Raw genomic sequence first — 24,541 nt, forward strand, 5'->3', positions numbered from 1 at the left:
GGGGGGAACGGGGCCGCCGCCGCCGGGCCCCCTCTGGGTGAGGGCGGCAGCAAATGGCGGAGGCGGGAAGGGAGCCCCGGGACGAACCCCGCAGGCCGGGAAAGCCCTTGGAGAGCAATCGCGTTTAGGACACCTACCAAGATGCTAAATTTGTGAAGATAAAAGACCTGACGCAGTCTTGCTCCTTATAAAATACACATATGGACCATTTCTGAGATTTAAAAGTGGTTTATTTTCTCCCATTAAGCATTTAAAGTTCTCTTTATATTTTTATCTGTAGAATCGTACAAACACGATTTTCCCCAGCGGAAGGAAGAAAATCGTTTTCATGCATAAAGATGAGATGCGTAACTCTTCACATTGTTACAGGGAATAACAGCAAATGGTGTATCGTATAGCACCAAGGAGAATTTTAATTACAGTGTGAAGGAAAGATACCACGAACGCTGCTTGTTTCATGGTGAATCTTTTTAAGCTGACATTTTTATTCTGAAGTATATGCTGTTTTCCAAGCAATGGAAATTAAACTTTACATTAAAATAATTAAAATACACCTGTTTAAAAAACTTGACAGCTTCTACCAATTAAGGTATGAAATTTGATTTCTTTTCTTGCATAGCAAATTTTCTTTAAACTTTGAAACAGATAAGAAAACCTTAAAAAAAAAAAAAAAAAAAAAAATTTCCTCCTTTCCTGGTCTTCCCTTACCCCAACCTGCTCAAACAGTAGGAAGTAGTCCTTGAATATGCAGGGCTCCATCGGGAACCTGAACATTCCTCTGCAAATGAAGCAGACAATCCTCCTCTTAAATTTATTACTGTAATTTATTACTGTCCTCTCCGGACACCTTCAGCCGTTCGTACTTTCAGGACCAGGAAGAAACATTACAAACGGAGCTTTTTACATCGAAGAGCTGCTGTTGGTCTGTGGATACTGTAGTGCTACCCATTCTCACTACGTCTCTCCAAATTGTGCAATCTCTCTCTCCTGCAATACCAGTCTACCAGGACTCTAGTTGTTGCCAGTACATGTCTGGTATCCCTTATGAGGGCACTTCAGCATGTTCAATGAACCAGAAATTACCAACAGAATAAGTAAAATAGTTTAAGCTTACTGATTGTGCTATCCCTTATAGTCTTATTTAATCATACACATAAATCTACACTCGGTTTTGATTTTGCATTGCAGTCCATTTTCTGAACAATTACCTCTTCCTGAGCTGCTGGACAGCCAAATATATTAAATCTTTCCACACCGTTTTGAGAAGGTGTATTATTTACTTCAGCTTAAAAAAAAAAGTGATAGATTAATTACTTTGCAAATGCTTATTTTACAAATGTAGATATACATTATCTTGGGGTCTAAGTTTATCTTTTTGCTTGCATGGTGTACGGTGACTCCTGGGGAATGGCAAGGCAGCTCCTCCGGCATCTTTGTAACAGATCTCTGTCACACCATTGCCAAATTAAAGCTCAGTCCAACAAGCTCAGAAACTATAGGACTCTCTTTATTTCTATACAAGACTGAGACCTTATATCTGGATCTCAAATTAAAGAAAAAAACATGAATGTTACAAGACTTCCAGGACTATTAAACTATTCCAACAGTATTTCAGATTATTTTAAATGACTAGTCAGAGTTTATGCCAAAACCATTGTTAAGATATACGTACTTTATAATCTAGGGCTATCAGTATACTCCAGTTGTCAGGCCAGCTTAAGTATTTAGTTATTACTTATCTCAACTGCCTTTTTTTGTGTCTGTTTGGTAGAGAATGTAGAGCTAATAATAAAAGTAGCAGAATCTCTCATTCATTTTCTGTTGCTTTCAAAGCTCAAAGAAACTTAGACTGTTCAGACACTGCAAGTTGTCCTGAAAACATGGTCTTGTATTCACTCTTAACTACTCAGTTCAACATTTAAAAAAGCCTAATACAGATTATTAGCTATACAGCACCACAGTTGTGCATTGGTAGTTTACAGACATAACACATGACCCCTTTGCACAGGAATTTATAATTTCTACACAATGACATGACAGATAGACATGATTATCAGACAAGAAGTGCAAAATGGCATGCAACTAGTTGCTTTCAACTTATATGCATTATCTTCCATTTCAATGTTATTTTTATTAGGTGGCTCATAGCATGGGCAAGCACCCCAGCTCACACTTACGTTTTGTATACATTCAGCTTAATAAAATCTTTTGTAGTTTCACATTCATAACATCTTTAAACTAATGATAACTGACATTTAAATTCAAGTGGAAAATCCAAACTACAAGCATTCTTTGTATATGCATTCTTCAAGTTACACAAAGCCTATGAGCTATTCCACTCTTAAATATGCCTACTTCCAGGAAAAGGCTGCATAAGGTACATTTTTATTATTCACAGCAATAAAATCATATTGTGCATACAACAGCAGATCATTCTCCTGCTGCAGTTGAGTAGCACCTGTTTTCAAATTATTTCTGAAATAGTTCTACTTGCTTAAATCTCTCACTTTGCTGAGCTTCAGCAGCAGTCCGGTGTGGCTCTCCAAGCTTAGACAAACTGTAGGTGCCATCTCTATAACTTTATGGATAAAGCTTGCCACGATTAGAAGGTAAGTTCTAATCACGGAAAAAATAGCCTAGAACACGCACGCAGCCCACACCCGATGCGTGCCACTGCTAAAGGGACACCAACGGCACTTTCGACGGATGTGACAATGGGAGTATCTGGTCACTTCACCTTGACCAGAGAGACATGACGCAATGCGAGATGAACAGCGGACGTCCCTGCCTTTGAAGATGACACAAAGACTATCGGAACTAAACAATCAGCTTGCGGAGATGCCAGATGCAGTTATACGTACGGATTCCTGTGTTCCTAAAATACACTTAATGCTGCAGTATTGTCACAATTACTTTCTCTTCCTACAATTTTAGCTGGAAATGAGTATTAATCAAATCTGTGAACGGGAGAATTATCTGCATAGATTTTTTTCAGCTTCCTGAAGCTTCACCCTTAACAGATATGTGCCAGTGAACAACACTGGTATCTCACAGTCGAAACACAGAACTTCACCTGCAGCAAGTGATCATGAGAAACACTTTTCCCCCCCCAGTACTGCAGAGGGCTTGGAACGCACAAGTATAAGCAGGCTAAAAGTTACTATAATGACTAAAAGATAAAGTGGGGAAATGTTGAACTGTTTGACAGCTTACTGACTCCAGAGCACTGATGAGCACTAATCTGTTGTGAACTTCCCTGGCTTTTACACACATGTGCAAATAATCATTTGGGTTGAAATCTGTCCTGCTAAACTTACTTCATTCCAAAGCAAGCTGGAAAGTTTGAAAAAATACCAAGAGAACCATTTTTCAGCACTACTGCTTCTGGTGTTTTAAACCAGTTCCAACATTGCCTTATCAAGTGCACCACTTTAATAGCTCTACAGCAAATTTTTAAGACTCCTGTCCACTAAAAGGCATCACATCCAAAATTTAGATCTTCAAAGCCCAGTCTCAGCTTTTACTAACATTTGTACGCACCCACTTGTTATATATTCGATTTCCCAGAATCCCATTTTTGCGCATGCTCTGAAATGACTCAGCCTTAACCATGTAAAATGCATCAGTATTGATCTCCTACATCTCCCTGGAATTCACAAGCAGGTCTTCCCTCTCTCCCATCACAGGAGCTCATCCTTTACAACAGACTTCACATAAAAAGCATGTTCTTCTATGCCACAACTCAGTGGTTAGCGCAAGTCACCAAAAACTCAACTTCATTTCCATCTTCTGTCAGAATTTTCTCTAGCCCGTTTTTCCCACTTCCCAGGAGGTCAGTAACGTGGGCTGGGGCCTTTTGTTGAACCTGGTCTGATTTTGTCGAGTAAGCATTCACCACAAGAGTATGTGCATGTATGAGCCCACACGTGCCACGGGACACCCCGTTCTGTGCACGGGGGGAGGGGAAGGGGGGCCTGAGTTCCAGCTGCCGCTCCAGTGAAAAGTTTACATATCTTTGGCAGTCGCTAGAAATGTACCACGATTCCTTGCTCCCCTTCCTGAAAGGGAAGCCGAGCAGGCAGCGAAAACCATAATGGAAATCTGAAGCAGAAGAAAGCATGTCTAACACGCAGTAAGGTGATGGCGAATCCTCAGAAAGATGCAGGATTTAAACTTGGATGCCTCTCACTAGAGTTTCCCACTGGCTAAGCCTCGTCACTTCCTCGCTCAGCGCAACAGTAACCCGAAGTCCACTTGGAGCTGTGTATCTTCCCTCGTCCATCGCACAAACAGTCAAGACATTTAATTCAGAATTTTGCACTGCATCACTAAAGAGGGAGCCCTAAAAATTAACAGTGGCAAATGCTCAGCAGTGTGGTGTCTACATCCTTTAATGCTGCTCGTCTAGTTAACAGCCTTGGGGTGGCTTAGAAATAGTAGTTTAAGAAGCCATAAATATTTTCAGTCTTAAATTCTGTTTAGACGCTTGAGTTCAAATAAGTTGGTTTAATTGTGACATTTCCCATTCTGCTGGGCCTTTGGCCCTACACACACTTCCTTCCTTTGAATTGCAATTCAGAATTCAGATACTATTAGCATTATATTCCACCAACAGCACATACTAGAACTTGTATTATTTGAATGGTAAGTAGACTCTGAAATGTTTCAGATAAAAGCCTTTCAGCAGAATCTACATAGGTCAGGCTTCTTTCGAAATTACATGAAAGGTAAGAAAAGTGCCTGAGTTTCTGATCTCTTCTTCCTTTAAAATAGCACGGAGGTGCCTTGTATTGTGCAGCATGCCGCAACAGCATTAAAACCTTACTTGAAAACAAAGTATTTCAGAGTTGGATTTGAATATCAAATTAGGTACCAGCTTAAGGGAAGGACGCAGGCATCATTGTAGATGACCGTATCTGTTCAGTGGGCAGCTATTGAAAAAATATGGAAAAAAACATATAAAGTATAGAAGATGACAATTCTTCACTTTACAGTGGAGCTATAGCAAAAGCATACTAACCAATTAAAGAAGGTAGACTAAAATTCTGCTGACCTTACGTTAAAACAAGAGCTAGAAAATAATAAATGAAGTTAAAAATGTGTGTAACGCTTTCTCCACACATTATGATTACAATGTGTAACACAGTATCAGTAAGGACAGTTCATGTCCAAGTGCTTAAACAATATTCTGAACAAGCTCAAGCTTTTTTTTTTAACGGCTAACAGTAATAGCCAAAGTAAATTTGGATAGCTTGATTTTTTGCAAAAGACAATTAAGCCCATGGGTCAAGATTTACACCAATCCCTAACGACCGGGAGTGGAGAAAGAGCGCCCTGATGCTGGGGACAAATAATTTTCCAGGTGGGTTGCGGGCGTTTTATTTCTCCGCTGAGAGTACCAACCACTCTTCCCAATGCCAAGGACAAAGACCTGTCTCAACGTTGCTAACTGTCAGATATTACTTCACGGAGCCCCATCAGAACAGCAGAAGTGCCTGCCGACTTGCATCTTTATGCTGTCAGAACTCAGAATTGACGCTATTCACTGTTCTAACAATCGCACTCACTCCTAACCTTTCAAAACGTAATCTTTTGGTGAGCATAAAACAAAGAAATGACAAGGGAAAATAATTTCTCAAAAGCAACACTGAAAAGCTGCACTAGGCACGATTCAGTCTGGCTGCAGCGATGCTCCGAATTTATAATTTCAGATTTGATAATTAAAATCCTGCCTTGTGCAAGTATTTCTACCTTTATATTATTAAGTTTTCATACACTCAGAGAGCAAGAGGTGGATCTACCTAAAAGGTGTGGGATGCCACATGGGGAAGTCCTCTGAAACTTCCCTAGAAGTGACTGGGACCACTTCTCCAGCAATGCTATTCAGCCTAACTAGTCCAAGCAACTGGATAGCAGAAAATCACAATTAACGTATAATAAAAAACATGCACAGACTGATAGATGTAACATTACCAGTATGCAAAAAATTAAAATGAAACAAATTAAGAACTCCAAACATTAAATTCAGATTGTTTATTGTAAACAGAATAACTCTAGCACTCTGTCATACTGGCTGTGTCACATGCACCCAATTCCACATCAACTGCTTAAAATAGCACTTGCAAAAATTACAGTTATGTAATAATAATAATTTATGGTTTCTTACATAAACTAATTAACAAGCACTAAAATTGAATTACAGTGTATTCTAGGTAGTTTTTTATTGCTTGTAGACACTGCAGCTTTGGATCCATTAAAATGAACCCATTAGTATGCCTGAGTTTATCAAAATTTACTGCTATATCAAACTCAGAAACTGTAAAATGCTGGAGAACACTTAAAAGCAATTGAGAGTTGCTGGGAAACTACATGGGTTTCCACATCCAGTCACAGAACTCTGAAATTCTACATTTTTTCCTTTGGAAAACATGATTTGTGAGCTTGTGTTAAATACACTGCCATTCCAATTTATTTATAGAATTTGTTAAAATTAGAGTTGATAGTACTTCCATGAATATATATCTCTCTCTTTATTTTTACACACGATAGAAGCCATTTCATTTTATCACCTTACGAGTGGTATGTTTAAATACTAAATTCCAAAATATATATTTTTATAATATGTTGTCAAAACTTTTAATATATATAATACAAATACTTTTACTAAAGGAAAACTATAAACAAAAGTGAAATGCAAGAGGGTAAAAAGCCCATTTTATGTGAAGGATCCATGAAAAATGTGGTGAACAGAGACATGTTTACTGTTTTTGCTTATACTATGTTTAATTTTTTTTTCTCCTCGGGCTAAAAAAAAACCCATCTAGTGGCCTTCCTTAGCAACAGGTTACATCACAAACTATCATCAAATTTATTATAAGATGTTGAAACACGTACTGTTAACCTTTAAAACAACTTTTAAATACACTGTGTTTATTCAATTAGAAGAGACTCTCAGATAAACACAACTTAAGGCCCTTACCCTGTCAAGCATTCATTTAATTTGGCTTCAGAGCCAGCGTAAGAAAGAACATTGATTCAATGACAAGAACAGCTCTCTTGAATATACCAGGATTCTGACATAAGACAACGTGCATGTCACATCAGGGCCTTAGTTTCAGGTTCTTTTAATAAGAAGCAAACTCTCAGCAACACCCCTGATGAGCAGGTTTTATACCTTCAGTGCTTTGCATACTCTGTCCTGTCTGAATAATCACAAGCAATTTTATGCATTAAACAGGTAGGAGAACTTAGTCATCAGTAAGATGCTCCCTTACCTTCTTCTGTTTGGGGGCTGTCCCAAGCACAAGACCACTCTGCAGAAGTCAGTAAACTTGGTGAAGATTAGACACCATGTATTGTTTTACCATTTTACTAAATTGTGGAATATATATACCTATAGTATTTCAGCGTAACTCTTGAGCCTTCTGGGTTCTGCGCAGCCTTCTTAAAAGTGGGAACAAACATTTTGTGATGTAACCTGAACCACACCCTGTGCTACAGCAGTACTGCCGACCCAGTACTGCACTGTCCCAAATGCCTTCCTGAAGAACAAGAAGGACCCACACAGATGTATCAGAACAATGATGTATCTGATTCATCACAGGGCCCACGTTTGACATTCACCTGTTCTTGAGTCAAGTACTAACGGATGAAGTTATCTGCAGTAGTAAGTACTTTGCTGGACTGTCACCTAACATAACAAATGAGGCAAAATAGACTGAGTTCTCCATCAGCACATGCGCAACTGAAAACAAAAAAAATGACACCAAATAAGTATTTTATATACCAAATGGAAACAAGTCACAGTAACACTGAAAAACTGAACAGGACGATGACAGTATTGAGAAATTGGGACAACACTTTTGATAACAAAAATAAGATGCACTACTGAAGTGTTTCCAGCATTTTACTAGTTTTAATATAAAATGTCCCCAAATTTGTATAGAAAGATTAAAATCATGCCCGTATCTTCAATTATTCTCATTAAGACAATTCTCTCGCGTAATACTGTATTGTCAAATTTCCTTTTTTTTCCCCCACTGATCTTCATAAAACTTAAATAGAAAATATGTTGGTTGCATTAAGGATCAATTAAAAAAGTATCATTCAACACATCACTTCAAAAAAATGTGAAAGTCTCTATTTTTAAGAAAAATTGTTGACCCCATCCCAAAAACATTTCTCACTCCCTCCAGCCCCCAATAAGATAATTATTGGGATACTAAACGGTGTTTTTCAGGAGTAATAGAGTAATAAGGATATTTCAAGCAACTTCGTTTGCTCTGGAGGGTTATTTTATCAAAATGAATATTTGAAGGGATATACTATTTTAAAAATATACTGCATCTACAAGTTTTTTATTATTATTGTTTCAGTTGATTTTGGTTTTCAACAGGTTGTCTGTAATATAAATGACACATGACCAAAACTGATTTTTATATACTCTCTATCCCTAACACACAGCTAATGTCAAACGAACCAAGAAGGAATTTGGGACTTTCATAACGGACAGAACCATTTATCCTAATGATCTTTAATAATTTTGTTCATCATGAAGTCCCCTGAAACCATGTCAGTACTGATCACTTGCATTTCTTCATCCATTGGGGTTCTTCACAGTTTTGCAGCCATGAAATTGATATGTGGTTTCACCAGTGGGAAGAGTGGCAGACTGCGCTTGAATTCTGTCATATTTTCAATCACACTTGGCTGCAAAGAAGCGTACGCAAGAAAAAGTCTGCTCAATATCTTTAATCAGAAAACTGAGAAATTCCTCCCTTTTCATTTTAACTTTTGCTACAGCTACATAAAACACCTCTTTCTTGCTCTTTTCTACAGTATTAGTGATTCACATTTCATTATTACAGGATCCCCCAAAATATACTGTTGTTTCTTATGAAATAAATGGTTTCATATTTACATTGGATAATTTAAAACAATAACTATAATGCAGTAATTGCATTACTAATAATGGCAGGAACTTTCGTAAATGCAGAGCTTGCCTTTTCATTTACAAATTCTACTTCAGAACATCCCACCTATCCTTTGAATATCAGAGGTAAGATCATAAAAACAATAGCAATTCAATGAGCTAGTATTTTTAGTTGCAGTAACGAAGTAACTTGTTCATATTTCAGTCATAATGGCTAATATATCCAACATATAATTCATACAGCAATTTCCACCTATGGTGATTATTTCACCTATAAGGACTGAATAAGAACACAGATCTACTACTGCATTGTGAAAAGTTAATCATCTATTGGGACAAACATTACCATCCTTCTTCAAGAAAATTCATTTAAGGTCCAGTAAGGGCCCAGTGCTATCATATCTAACCACACAGTGAAATCTGTAATACTTGTATGAATACAATTTGTCAAATTGCTTCCTCCACAGGTTACACATTGAGAGGAATGGGCGTTACTCTTTTAGGCTTTAAGATAATGACCAGATAGTTGGTTTTGTTGCTGTTGGTTTGGGGTTGAGGGTTGTTTTTGTTTGTTTGGTTTTTTTTTAAACAAAGGTGATCAATTTGTTGATGCATATGCATCTTTCTCTTGGCACCTGATACATCCTATCATATACAATCAGTATTTTCAGACAATAACAATATGTATTTTACTCCATAGTGAAGATAATCAGTAGAGCTAACTACTACTATTAGCTTTCATTTCAATGGAATAGAAGGAACAAAGGTAGCAGGACAGACTGTTAAAAAGAAAAAAAAATTAAGGAAAAATCCCTGTCGTTATTGAGGATGACAATACGTGTGGAAAAGAGCTGAAACATGAGCCCCACAACAGCATGAATTTCAAGAAGTTTGTTTCTGCCTATGAACTTACATTTAATGATACTAAACTTCCATATTAAGAATAAAGCCTGAGATTTTTTGTCTGTTGTTTCTTTTTACCTGTGGTAGTGGTGGTGCTGGTGCCAGGTTCACATCATTTTGGCATGGAAATTCACCAACAACAGGGCCTATTTAACATCATCAAAATTAATTCAGGACCATAATTTAATCAGTACCTTTTACATAATAAACTGTTTTCTCTTATAAGACAGGTATCTATATAAAGCACAGGTTATCAGTTTTAAAGTATCTCTAAATAAGATTTTCTGAACATTTTGCTTTTATACTCCATGGCTGTCTTTACAAATACAAAGAGCTTAATCCATGATTTGACTTGAGTACATGTGCTGAGGCAGTGGCTTTTATTCACTTTACTTACACATAAAGAGAATGTAGAAATAAAAATCGCTAATATGCTGATCAATGAATACTTAAAACTGTTTTCCAGTACAAATTATGAGAACAGTAGCAAATGCCAGTAGTATATGCAACAAGAGCAATGCAACAACAGCACATCTTTCAGTAAGGACATGCCTATGGAGGCGTGGGGGTTACTCCATGTACCAGAATTCTGGATAGCAACCCCAAATCTTCCCTGCCTGTCCCCATGCACGCCCTACTCCAGTCCCTCCAAACTTCTTCCTGCATCCAATCTACTTGTCCCTAAGAACATGTAGTCTTAAATTCCTTAAACCTCCCTTCTACCTCCACACTCAAATTTCAACCCTAACCTTCACCTTGGGAGTTCAAGTGCTTCCCCCTCCTAAAATCCCAGATCTCTACTCTACTGCTTCGGATTCTTTTCTGCTCTCAGAGCAAATGGTGTGTCTGCCTCCAGGAGGAATGGTTCTCTTTGGGAAGCTTTTTAGCCTTCCTCCTTTGTGTTACCCTCTAGAGGATGGGCACCTGCACTTGGACTTGGACACCTGCTCGTTTGGACTCACAGGAAGTGCATTCAAGTCCCAATTTCTTTTTCGTGGCAGAAGAGAGGCCACATGCCAGATTAAATGGTTTAGGACTGGGGAGTATGTGGAGAGAATACCTTGCTATAATCTCTATAAGAGTAGTTAGGTTGTCTCCCATGCTCACCCCTGTCTTGAGAAGATACTATTCCAAGCAAATAAGAAACCATTCTGGCAATGTCATTACTACATTTTAAAAAGTTTTCTCTAGATAGAAAAAGTATTAGAGCTATTTCTATTTAGCAATGATTAGTCATGAAAACTGGAAAGATGCTTTGAAGCAAGTCTTCCTTACTCAGCTGCAGAGTTACAATTTCCATGGTACCATAAAAATCAATCATTCTGAGACCGGAAGGAGTTTCATGACAGGCACACAGCTATCTGCTTCTTTCTGTTCTACAGACAAACCTTTAATATTCTTGATTTTGCAACCAGTTACATGTTGGAATTTAAGTCCAGTATAAACTGGTGAAAAATCTACACAAAACAACATAGACGTTTTTCCTCTCAGTTTGTTTATATTAACCAGAAACACTTTTAACCTTTTCCTTCTTGAATTCTAAAATGGAACAACACAGTTTACAATGCACAGCTAATCTGGATTATTTGAAAATAAAACCTAAATAAACTTTGACTTTCTCAAGTTTAAATATAATGTTTGACATTCCCAGAGAGTTGGGTTTTGGTTTTGTTTTGTTTGTTTATTTTTGTTTCCTTTGAGAGTGCTTCAATAAAATTGTGGACATTCATTGCTTGTCAGCAAAAAAAACCCAACTTCATTGTATTGATAACTGCAAATCCTAATTTTGTTCTTCCCTGTAGGACTATTACAGAGTTCTATGTTTGTTTTAAAACATCCTGTTGAAAAAAGAAGTGCTATTTTTAAGATACATTGTTTTAGTATCAATATACTTCGGAATGGCTGAAGAACTTGGCCACAAACGTCGATCAGAAAATCTGAAGCACCCATGTGAAGAAAACCTATAAAAAGAAATCTTTTTCCTCTGAAAGGTATAATCTCCAGAGCTGAGTTTTTCTTATACTGCATTTGTATCATATAACATGGCTGTCTTTAACTATGACTTGCTTGAACAGGAATTGATTAAATACTATATTCAGCACAATACTTACAGGAATCCATTTCCCGTGCAAGGACGTGTACTGATACCTTGTGTCTTCTGGGAGCATCTATTGCCAACAGCACCTACAGTAAAAAACACCAAGTCCTTCAGGTGTGGGAAGTATCACTCAGACATTGTATTTCTAAAACAGTAAAAGAATGAGAGCATTTAAATTTTAATTTAAGCTTTAAATGAGGGATCAATTTTGGGATGTCCCTTCAAATATTATTAAAGGTCATCCCTACAATACTTTGAATCATTGTACAATCAAGTTAAGAAATCCATGTACTGTTTGGGACTCGGAAGTCATAGGAATTTAGCCATTAACTATCATAGTATCAGGAATGGAACCTAAAATCTCTGCAGAATTTTCAATCCCTAGCAGCCTTCTGGAAGCACGTCACCCTGAACACAATTATTAAACTCAGCTGGACTAGCTCACCAATCTAGCCAGTTATTTGTGCTCTGGAATACTGGATAATCGTGTATTGAGCATTAGTGTAAGCAAAATAATATAGATTCCTACAAAACCAGAATATGGATACTTGTTCAAGTCATCATTTATTAAACAACAGTAAATGAAATTTCAGCAGCTAAGTTTGTATTTGCTCCACACCTTCACCCATGCTATCATACTATTAAAAAAAGAAAAACCCAAACCAAAGATGTTAGCATTCACTATGCCATGTAAATAATAACCAGTTTTAAGCATTAAGACTAAATCTCGTAAAAATAGATGGTAATGTAAAAATTACCTTGGATAGTGAAAAGGATAAGACAGAGTACAAAAGAGAAACAATTCTGGAAGACATTAAGCCCCCCCAAGAGAGAAAAAAAGAACATATAGATACACACATACCCATGCTTCTTCATGGGCAGAAAATTTTCCATCCAATAGCAAGTTCCAGAGACGTACATCTACACTATATTTCAAAGCATTCCCTGAGCTATTAGCTGCTCCGTAAGTAATAAAACAATATGTACACTTTGCAATATAGTGAATTATCACTGCCTATGAAATTTGTTATGAAACAGAAAGAACAAGGCCCAATTTATTGGGGGGGGGGGGGCGACGGACGACCCCCCTAGTATTTTGCTTGCTTATATTAGATATCTATCTAACAACTTCCTGTCGAGTTGCAATGTACAATTATTGCATCATTATGCTGTTCCTTTGTTCTGCCTAACTATGAGAGGAAGAAAAAAAGTGTTGATTTACAGTGAACAAAGCTTTAAAAATATCTGTTTCATTCACAGTTCATGCACACAATAAGCTGAATCATTTACTGGTTGAAGAAAAAAAATAAAAGAACAAATTTGCAATTTTGGCCAAGCTTGGTCATAGACTCATAAAGCAGCACATTTTTTATTCAGAAAGAAAAGGATAAATGAGACAAGAGGATAATAAGAGCTGGTAAGAAAACAAACAAACAAAACTTCAAAAAACCCACAATCCTTCTCCATAATTTTTACAGTATGCTAGTTGCCACTAAACTAAGTAGAGATTCAGGAAACAAAATTATTATTAAGGTATCTGCATCAATCATATCATCTACCTAAAACAGGCACAAGTATATGCTTTCATAGTTCACACAACATCCAGTTATATCTACATCTGTTTCCAAGCAACATTTTAACTACACAACTAACTTACCTTGTAGAACTGTATAATATCATCCTTGGTCAGGGTCTTTAGATAAGCCACTTCAATGTTATCTGCACAACAATAGTAAAAATTAGAACAAGTCTGCAAATCATAGCTGGTTATTAGCACACTACTTACTCAAAGTATTTTTCTTTCAAATTCAGATGCTGTAATTGACTGCAAATGATATGCTTTTCATTCTTAACTTTTCAAGCTAATACTTGCATCAGAAAGTGTCATTGGAAGCTTGGCAGAAAATTGTACTTTAGTAACTCCATTTGATTGGACTTACTAAAAAATACATGTTTGAAGAATACTGATTGCACTGTATGTTATTCAGTAGCTAAAAAGATATGCCTACTTCTGTATATTACCTTCAAATCAATGTTACATACTTCTAATGCAGACTGATTATAGATGGCTTTTATGCAGTTAGGAAACAGGATGGTCGGATGGACTTTGGCAGGATGTACTTTTAAATAAATGTAACGAACGGTGCCTACATTATACCTGTTAAGGAATAATCACTTTTAAGGTATCTGGGAACAATGTGTCTCAGTAGCTACATCACTTCATATAAATTAAATAGTAATGAACTAATCATGTAATATCATAGCTGCATAAGCAGGAATGTTTTTTGTTGTAAGCATGCTTGCTTTTCTTAGGGTTAGCAGGATCAAGAAAGAAATGTGTGCAAGAGAACAAATACGCAGTTAACAAGTCTGTGAGGCAGGCTGTAAGTAATTAATATGAAGTTCTACATGGAGGAAATAAAAAAAATCAACAAAACACAGTTTGGAAAATTAATTACATTTGGGAGAAAATTTTTAGATTAAGTAAAACGGTAAAAGTAATAACAATAAAAATTTAAAAATCTGAAGAAAAAACCCTTTCACTTCTTAAGGCTGGAATATGAATTTCTAATTTTGACAATTCTAGTCATATTAGAATCATTAATGAAATAAAATTACTAGTGGGTAGGGGGAATTAAAGATATAAGAGTCAAGGGAAATAGTAAGTTGAGTAGGATTTAGATAGGAAAGATATGGCTACAGCTAGCAGTAAGAAATTCCAGAGAGATAATACAGATCCATGTATGGTAAAACCAGAAACACTTAAGTGAGCGAAAAATTAAACTGTTTCATCACACAAAAAAAAGTACTTGAGGGGATAAGTTTCCACGCCACTCCTTCTACTCAGGCATGAAACCTTGTCAGTAGCTCTCATTCTCTCGAGACCAAGCTAGATGACAATTAAAAATTCTTCATTATTACAACAGTTTGGTTAGTCATTGTCGACCAAAAAGACTGTATTTGCTATTGTGGAAGGCCAATCCTGTGCATGTAAAGCAGAAGAGAACTCACAGGATACAGAATGAGTTTTATGTAGGAAGCATATTATGCATGGAAGATGGAAAATTACAGCTGTGAATAAGAGTTGAGACATGAAAATGTGAGGAAAAAAAATGATCTGTACCTAAAACTGATTTTTTTTTTTTAAATGTTAGAAACTATATTACCAATATACCTCAATATTTTGGATTAAAAATCTTCAATCAATGATGAAAAAGGGAAAAATACAACATAAATACTATGTAGGATCACAATGCAAATAACAGTCCATTTTCAGTATAACACTAGAAGTCGGATCTCAAATGGTCTTCTACAAACTTATAATCTTCAAAGTATCATGGATGAAAAACCAAGAAAATTAATGTTTCTTCAAGCCTACTCTAAGATGAGACAGGTCACATGTTAGTTAAGATACCTGCTGTTGTCTCTGCCATCACTCCCTCAAAAGAACTGCGCAACGGGAAGACGAATAGGGGTCATATGAATGTGTGCACTGTCAGGAATATCAAACTGTATTTGAATGTATCTCAGTCAAGTATTAGGCACATACGTAATACAGACGTCTGAACATCACAGAAAGAAATTTGAGCTCATGCAACATCAACATTTGCATTCAAACCACTTCCAGTCCTTGACCTACTCTATGTCTCACTGAGCCTTAAGGGAAAGAACGGAAGGTCAATGAAGCATTTGCCAACCCCCATCATATGGTGAACATCAGGGAACACGTTTATCCTGTATTACTAATGGCTCCCACAGCAGTGAGGGCACAGGCTCCACAAGGGAGGAATTACAAATTGTCTTACCTCTGTCAAAGTTATACTGCTGGGAAATGATTTCTCCCCAGTATTTAGCACATTCTGCAGACAGCTTCTTTGGTTTGTCTAGACGACGAATTGCTAAAGCTTGGATGTGTTTTTGGAAGGCCTCTTCTGTCATGTCTTCTATGCATTTCTCCATAGTTTTTAAGAATGCTTCAACTCTACTTTCTAAATAGTGTGGTGGCTTTTCAGATTGGATAATAAATCGCAGTCCTTGTATGCCATTTGCCCGACGTGGACCACTGAACACAATGTAACCTTTGCAAAACAAGAATAGTCACAAATTAGAAGAAATCCCTTGTTTCAGCATTAAGTTTGTCAAACGTGGCATGTTTAACAGGAATGCAATTTTATGTTAAGTTTAATTCTGTGTTATAAATGAAATAATGCAGGTTTTCAAAATATGCCACTATATTTTTTTAAAACATCTTTATTTCACTGAGGTAAATATCAGTTCAGGGGAGGGGCAAGGAGGAGGTGAGGCAGACCAAGACAGAACAAAAGGAATTCTGTCATCAGGATTAGGTAACCAGAAATTAAATTGTACTCTACTACTTCATTAGACTCAACATTAGGAACTTATTATTAATTTTTTGTAACATCTAGTCTGAATTCTCTTTGCTGCAATGTAAGACCACTATTTCTCATCTTATCAATTAGATACAAAGAAAGTATTATTCCCTTCCTTTTTGTTGCACCTTTTGCTTATCTGAACACCAAACCTTTTTTCAGTCTTCTTCCCCTCTTTAATAACAGATCTGTCACATTTCAGTCTTTTAAATGTTGTTTTATAGCTCTCTAATCGCTCCTTGATGCTCATATCAAAACTGGATGCGGTATTTCAAAGTCCTTACCTGAACAATATAGGAGTAATATTGTGTGTGCATCTTGGAAGCTCCCATTTATATATCCCAGCATTTTATACAGCAGCATGACACTGCTGATTTATGTTCTACTTCTGTTCCACTGTAACCTGTAGGTTGTTTTCTACATAACTGCCACCTAGCCAGTTGCTTCCTAGCTTGCATCTGTGCCATTGATTATTCCTGCCAAACCATTCCTACCAAATTGCATCTTATCTTCATTCAAGTCATGTTTCCAAAATGTCAAACAAACTTTGAATTCTAATTCTATCTTCCCACACACTTGCAGCCTCTCCCAGCTTATTATTATCTGAAGATTTAGTAAGTATATTCACTCTTCTATCATCCAGAGTTTTGGTGAAAATACTAGATAGCATTGGATCACAATAGAGCTCTGTAGAGCACCATTTTTCTAGTGAACTATTCCTGTCTATTCTCCAGTCATGACTTTCCAGTCTTGCATCCAAATGTGCAGCACTTAGACCTAGGCACTCTCTCTAGCCTGTTTGAGAATGTTACGCACCTTTCATACTATCAAGAAGAGACATACAACATCATCACTTCCATCCATACAGCCAAATTCTGTTTCTATAAAAAAAGTTATGCTAGTCTGACATGAGTTTGTCCAGTAATAGTCTCTCAGTTATCTTCTATGAATTTAGAACTGTTTTGATAAGTTATTCCGTATTTTACAGGAATTAGAATTAATCTGACTGATCTGTCATTTCCCTGCTCTTCTCTTTCCTTTTTTAAGGAAACATACAGCATTTACCCATGTTTATTTTTCCAGTACCTCATCTATCATCCACAAATTCTCAGTTGTAAAATTTCTAATTTCAGGATTTCATAATTTTGGTTTTTTTTTAACGTAATGTCGAGTTCATCATGCCTGAACTCTTCAAAAGCTTCTAATTTACCTGAACAATCTTTAATCTGTTATTCTCCTGTTCAGAGGTAAGCCTTGGACTTTGATCACTGGTATTTATTTTGGAAATCATCTGGTCACAGTTGACATTTTAAATGAAAACTAACAAAGCCATCCTAAAACATTTTGACTTTTTTTTTTCCCCACCACTGACAACTTTTCTCTTCCTCTTTCTCGTACTGCTAAAGTGTTTATTGAATGAGTTCTTGTTACTACTTCTACTGTTCAGCAAACTGCTAACTCCTGAACTTCTTTTCCCCTTAGCTTTCTCAGAGATCTTATTAACAATTCCATGAAGTTTATTGAATTTTGCTGGTATTTCTACTGTCTTCCCTCCTAAGTCTTGTGAACTCTATCATTTGGCAGTTATGCAGTGCTGGACACACTCGCACAAGTTCCTTCTCACTGGTTCTGCCCCTCCTCTTTAGCTGTTACCGCCAATTTCTATATGAAACATGCCACCAGCAGATTCCAAAAACCTGCTAAATAACCTGGGTCCTGCCCTATTTTCAACAGATACCTAGATAGTTAAAATCCCTATGATCAATATGGTATGGCTGATTCTGCTAGTTGCTCATAAAAAGTCTAATCTTGCCTGACCCCCCCTGGCAGTTCATAGTCATCACACTGAGACATTCCCCGGCCTCTCACCTCTGGAAAAACTGTACTCCTCCCCATCAGTATTTCAGTCATGCAAACTGTCATGCAAAGTCTCCGTCTCTCCTCGTTATACTGTTTGGAATAACCTTACCAGTTCTCAGTCTTACTGGTTCAGGTAACAATTATTTGTACTTATTGGTGAACAGCTGTATTCTTAAAAAGCCTGAAATGTATTTAGCATGGCAGCTTACCATGACCCATACAGCAGTGTTCCTAAGCTAGGGCTTGTGAATCATCAAGTGCACCTGGAAGTAGCATCACAAGCAGAAAAGAATGACCTACTACGACGGATTCTTTAAGAAGATCTAAAATTTAGGAAACTGATCTCATCTCATTTTGGTAAAAATTCAAGATACGAAATTTTCTGTACAGTGATCAAATCTTTTTTTAAGCCAGAGTTGGCTTCAGATATTTCAGACTTATCTTAAAAATTATGCTTGCTTCCTCTCAATTTAGTGCACAGTAATGCACAGTAACATTCCTTTGAGTCATCAGCAGCTGAAAGTATTTACATTTACCAAGTGCCCTTTAAATGGCATTCATTAAGCAGAGATAGAACACCTCATCGTGTCTCACCTAAGTGCGTGAGTATGCGCGCATGCGTGTATACAGACACATAGTCGCTATGGGAAAACTTACCTAATTGTTCCTTGGTGCGCAGGGTATTGAAGCATGGTTCTGAGATAATTTGACAAAAGAGCTCCAAAAACATATTCTCAGAAGTGCTCTGCATGTCTGTCTGGTAATATATTTCAATGCCACAATTGTTATGAACTTCATTTCTCTGTTGATACACAAACCAACCTCCTAAAAGACAAAGTTAAAACATTTAAGTTCATAAAAATGTACATTCTTATTGTCCACAGTTAAAAACATAATGGTCTATCGCTTGTGGAATGGAATTATAATAAATGGTTTAGGATTGTAAAAGCAGAATTTCCACTAACAGCATACTTTTCATGAAACAAGTCAAGAAAAGATTATTTTAACACATCGAAATGTCATAGCTTGAGCATATCAGCAAGTGAACTGAAACAGGCTGCTTCTCCTCAAGCAAATACTTTTGGAACTGGAGTGGAATTCTGCATTGCCTCTACTGTGTAAATAGTTTCTAAAGACAATTTGTCAGAAACATTTATGAACATTAAAAATAATTCAGCATTTAATACCAATAGCTTCTTTGGTATATGGCAGCTTCCACAGGCTGATGATCAGCTATGGGTAATTGGCTTTGGCTGTATAGCTACATGTGTCATCATTCCTGTATAACTCCCAGCAATTCCTTGAACCTCCTTTCGTATATGTAAAATTTTTTTTCACAATAGAAGTAAAATCATATAAATTCTTTTGGTCTCATAGTGTTGTATATTAGAAAAAAAAACCAAAGTTACTTGTGTAAGAGCTTTTATTTTTCTCAAAAAATAAGGGTCGTTTAGGACAATCCTTCACTGAATGGTCAACTAATACTCAAAAGTGCTCAAAGAATGGTGCTTATTCAAATGTGTATACTATGTATAGCAGAGTGTGGGACAGGGCTCTTATTTCCATGAATCATACTGAGTGAATTAGGATTGTATCACAGAATCATAGAATGGTTTGGGTTGGAAGGCACCTTAAAGATCATCTAGTTCCAACCTCCAAGTAGTCCAATTTACATACACAACTAAAAATGAAATCAAATTCATTTTCAAGTGTATGAGAAAGATGATATATTAGTGTATAATTTTACTAACAAAACCACACCCTAATTATATTTTTAAATTTAAAGTTTAAAATAATTTGAAGTAAGTCTGATTTTGAAACAAACTCCTAGCAACAGAGTAATATTCATTTTAAAATGCCATTAGCAAACAGAGAATCTCAATGTAACGTGCATTAAAAAATTGAAAAGAAATCATTTAACTTACTGTCAGGAAGTTGCACTTCTCTGTATCTCACTAGCTGACTGGGAAGGAGTGGCTTTGTATGAGCGTGTTCAATGAGAGTGTCCTCAACCATCTGCATAATTCCTAATGCAGCCTGGAAGAGAAAACATAAGAGTATTTTTTAATGACCATTAGTTACTCTGGACCTAACAGCAGGGTAGAAGTTTCTAATTACTGATGGTGACATGAGAGAAAAGAAAAAAATCAAGAATAGAAAGTAGGGATATTGTAATTTAATAAAAATACAGTACAAGTTAAGTAGATGAGAGGAAGTGGGAGTTTGGGGGGTGAGGGTTACGCGTTGTTTTGTTTTTACATTTATCTTGTTTACATGTTTAACTACTTCTTGTCCTCCCCAACACTGATAAAATTAAAGTTCAATGGGCTTTTTTTCCCTTTCCCTTCAGCACTTTGATGTACTCATCTTTCGAAGTTTGAAAACGAGATACCTACAATGTATGTTTGCAAAGCAAGGAACACCTCATCAGATGGAATTTTAAGAAAACAAATCAATGGTTAAATTCAAACATGCATTCTACTGATGTGCTGGTAGTATCAGGACTCATTGCCCAGATACTTTCTTTTATTTGATGGATTAAAACAATAATAATAAAAAAATCGTAAGTAGTGAAAAAATTTTAGAAATCATTAGATTCATTGAAGGATTTAACTTCAAAAGCTTTACCTGTTAAGGGTTATATGTTCTTGTAGCCTGTGTACTGGAAATTACAGTAACTTGCTACAAAGTAGTTTTGCCTAAAAGCCAAAATCTCTTAGTCTGCACTGCCACAAACTCACAACACAAGTGATCTTATGAAAAAAGTGCAAAAGGTCTGAAAACTTAATAAAACACATGCCTCCTCCCAACACCCCACCCAGTATCAAACAGTTTGAAGTCTAACAAAACACAGTTTGAAAGGTTAGAGAAAAATACTATATATTCTTCCAATCAAGTCACCATATTAAAACAAAATATTTACAAGATGACTGTTCAGACAGATGTTCTCAACAGGATTAGTTCACTATTCATCCACTTGCAGCAAATAAATAAAAGGAAGAGTCAAAACCCAAATATCAGAATGAAATTAATTCAAGAAGAAATGGATATTTTAAGCAGCTAGATAGGTCTAATTTTTCAAAAAGTACAGATTCACTAAAAAATTTTTCAGTATTGAAAGGTGTCACAAAAGTATGTAAATTTTGATTTAATTTTAGTTGGAAGAATGTCTTGGACCCGGGTTAAAATTTCTGAGCTTTGTCAGTGATGATCACATCATGGGCACAGAAGGACAGAGAACTTTTCCTGCTCACATCTATTCAGGGAGGTTTGCAGATCATTTCTAAACCTTACACAGCTATGGGCATAACAGTACATCCCTCCCAGGTCTCTAGCTGTAGGACTCTTCAACAGCCACCCATTATGCCAACTGAAGAATGCATTTCTCTGCGATGACTGCAGCATCATGGAAATCTAAAAAATCTGGTCATTCAGCTGTATTTCAGAAGGAACTAACTTTCGTATACAAATGTGTAAGAAATAAGGAAGGAAAAAAGTGAGACTATTTTTTTTACATTTCTCCACATGAAAAATACTGTATAAAATAAAAAAAAAATTTTTTTTCAGAGACATCCTTGAAAAAGAAAACTTTGGGCATCCAGTGCTATTGGGTCCTTCATCTTTTTATTTTTCCCCTCCTTTCTAGTTAACTTTCTTCTCCATACATTCAGCAGTCACTAGCAGTGTTTATAACATCCTGTGCTAGTAAAGTATGACAGAGCTGACATAACATAGAAATACTGCTATACCAGCCCTACAAAAAAAGAATGCAAAAATGTACAAGAAAGGTACTACATTTTGTATTGGTACATATATTCAAATATTTGGTTAGATTTTCTACGCAAATACAAACTGTTACTATTTTAATGGAAGACAGAACAAGCGTTTTCTGATTTTTACTCCCAAAAAGACACAACTGAGAGCTGACACTTATTTTTTATGGCCCACTATCCCTGTTTAGCTTTATGCAAAGTACTTCACTTGGAAGGATCTTGGATTCTTAAATCTTTACTAGTTAGCCTGAAACTTTTAAATGGAAAAGCAGGATCTGCAGCACATCGTTCCTTATGCAGCTTGATCACATCACAGTAATGACATGCAACATAGACTTTAAAATATTTAGATCATAAGTTGTTTTTTATTAAATTTCCAAGAGCAATACAAGGGCAGCACTTAGCCTAATAAATCGAAAAGTGGAAAAAATGACACTACGAAACTCTCATAAAGATAAAAAAGTACAAAGTCAAATTATGAAATCACATTTGGCAAAACTGCTTTAAGATCTGAGAAGATTAAACTAGTCTTCCATTTTTTATGCTGCTTTTAAATAAAAATTGTTTTATTAAAGAAAGTATCACACCAACCTGTTTTGTTATATTGCCATGGAGAAGAGCTTCAATGTGTAACCGTGACAACAGTTGAGCTATAAAGGCCTTGAGGCGGGGAAGAGTGACATCTAGAATAGATATTTAGACAGTTAAAACAATTACGTGCATTTTTACATTAAGAAGTACCTAACTCATCATTAGATATGGTGCATTTCTTAGAGGAGGAGAAACTCATCATCGTGAAAAAGTCAATCTCTCCTTAAAAATGCAACATTGGAAAGTTTCCAGGTCTAAATAGCAGCACTCATCATATAGTTTGTTTTGCTTAGAATTCACATACCTTCTGACCCAGATTCCGAAAAGAAAAGAAAAAAAAAAAAAAAGCCTTCTTTCCAATCATGCTGAACAAACATTCATTCTCCAGAGAAAGCAGTTGCAATCATTCAGGTGGTGTTCCAAGATAAAGCCTTAGTTATTAACTAAACAAGCAGCACGTAGTTTATAACGCTGGAGAAACACACTGTGCATTTACCATCTAGGCTAAAAAACCAACCTCAACTCAAATGTGGTGTTTTATCTTTGTAACAAACAATACACAAGGAAAATATTTTTGCAATATATGCAAGAGTACGCATACACACACATTCTATGCTAGCCTGTCTTTGCAAAGCAGTTTTCATATAAAATACAAAGTATAGTTTAACATATAGAATCAATGGAATAAGAGAGGAAGCGATGGTTGAATGGATGGCGCATTCATCCCAAAGTCAACATCTCCATTCTTAATTCCCTGATACTACAAGAATACCCACACTATATCACCAAATCTATTAATTTCTCATTTTGTCATTTTCTCAACTAAAATAAAAGCTCATGTATTTCACAAAAGTTTTGAAAAGACAAATGCAATCAAGATTACGAGGTCACTCGGTTATTCAGTGGAGGATGCACATATATCTAAGAGATTTGTGATTTGTATTAGAAAAAACTATGCCGTGTCTATCAGTCTTTCCCTCTCTTGAAAGAGGTAACTGACCACCAGTAAAAAATTCATTTCCATATTTTTCCCTGATTCCAAATCAACTTTTTATTGTTGTATAATCCTAATCTTAATTTTTGCCTCTAGAATTGCTTATTAATAGTGCAACAGATTATGGTCACATTGAGTGTGAGAGAGAAAAAGAGAAAAAAAAAAAAAAATCACGCATAAACTCCCTGTATTTCAAGCAGATTTCCAGCAGTGCTAAGCAGACAGCATTCCTTTCCAGCATTCCATTTTTAGCCATTCTTACGCTGAATACAGTAGCATTAATCTTATAAAGACAACTTACACACAGAACAGAAAATCTCTTATTTTTTCAAAATACCATAGTCATTAAAAAAGGAATGACCTACATATAGCTGAACCCACTGCCATGAAAATGAGTGTTAGTTTTGTTACTGACTTCACAGGCAGCACTGGCATCACTGCTAGCCTCAGAGACACCTGCATCATTCAAGAAACTATACAACTAAACATTTATATTTCTATCCTGGAGTAATCCTGTAGAAAAAACACACACCCCTATGCAGCCAGCTCAGGGCATCTATAGTCTATCTTAATGAAGCAGTTTTCATCATCACAACTTCTAACAGTATGGTATGTGTTAGCCGTAACTATGAATATGTATTCTGAATCCACCTCCTCAAATAAAACCAAAAGCCAGATATTCTTCTTGAAAAGAATGTCTCGGTGTATTCCAAGAAGACATTACAAGATATTTTGCAAACTGTCCCAGTTTGTCCCAGCCTTTTTTTGTAACACAGTAAGATACGGGTAGGGAAGAGTTCTTCAGCTATTACTAAAATCAATTAAATCTCTTAATGTGAAATTTCTTCTTCCTCCAAATACAGTGGGATGCCTGCCCTTTGTGAAGAACCACTATGTTCTTTATTCTTTATTATCATCTACAGAAATTGTATCTTCTGTCTTTATTATCTACATAAACAGGAGTTAGGATTCCCTGATAATGGAAAAAACAAAATAGTA

At 36.2% G+C, this 24,541-nt stretch overlaps 1 protein-coding gene across 8 annotated transcripts in view; it reads right to left on the reverse strand.

The window, feature by feature from the left end:
* Positions 1–30: 30 nt before the first annotated feature.
* The window catches only part of IDE (insulin degrading enzyme), a 75,458-nt gene continuing 50,947 nt past the window's right edge, over positions 31–24,541 (reverse strand). For 7 of the 8 annotated variants that reach the window (XM_082310382.1, XM_082310380.1, XM_082310378.1 and 4 more), the window contains 8 exons: positions 22,549–22,640; positions 20,110–20,221; positions 18,842–19,009; positions 15,740–16,012; positions 13,591–13,652; positions 11,947–12,019; positions 9,914–9,981; positions 31–8,709 (listed from right to left, as the gene is read on the reverse strand). In XM_082310382.1, coding sequence (XP_082166508.1) covers positions 8,614–8,709; positions 9,914–9,981; positions 11,947–12,019; positions 13,591–13,652; positions 15,740–16,012; positions 18,842–19,009; positions 20,110–20,221; positions 22,549–22,640 — 944 coding nt within the window. In that variant the 3' untranslated portion in view covers positions 31–8,613. The remainder of the gene's footprint in view (positions 8,710–9,913; positions 9,982–11,946; positions 12,020–13,590; positions 13,653–15,739; positions 16,013–18,841; positions 19,010–20,109; positions 20,222–22,548; positions 22,641–24,541) is intronic. The other variant, XM_082310377.1, reaches the window with a different exon arrangement.

The sequence above is a fragment of the Platalea leucorodia genome (assembly GCF_965183815.1).
Source record: "Platalea leucorodia genome assembly, chromosome: 4".
Classification (NCBI taxonomy): domain Eukaryota; kingdom Metazoa; phylum Chordata; class Aves; order Pelecaniformes; family Threskiornithidae; genus Platalea; species Platalea leucorodia.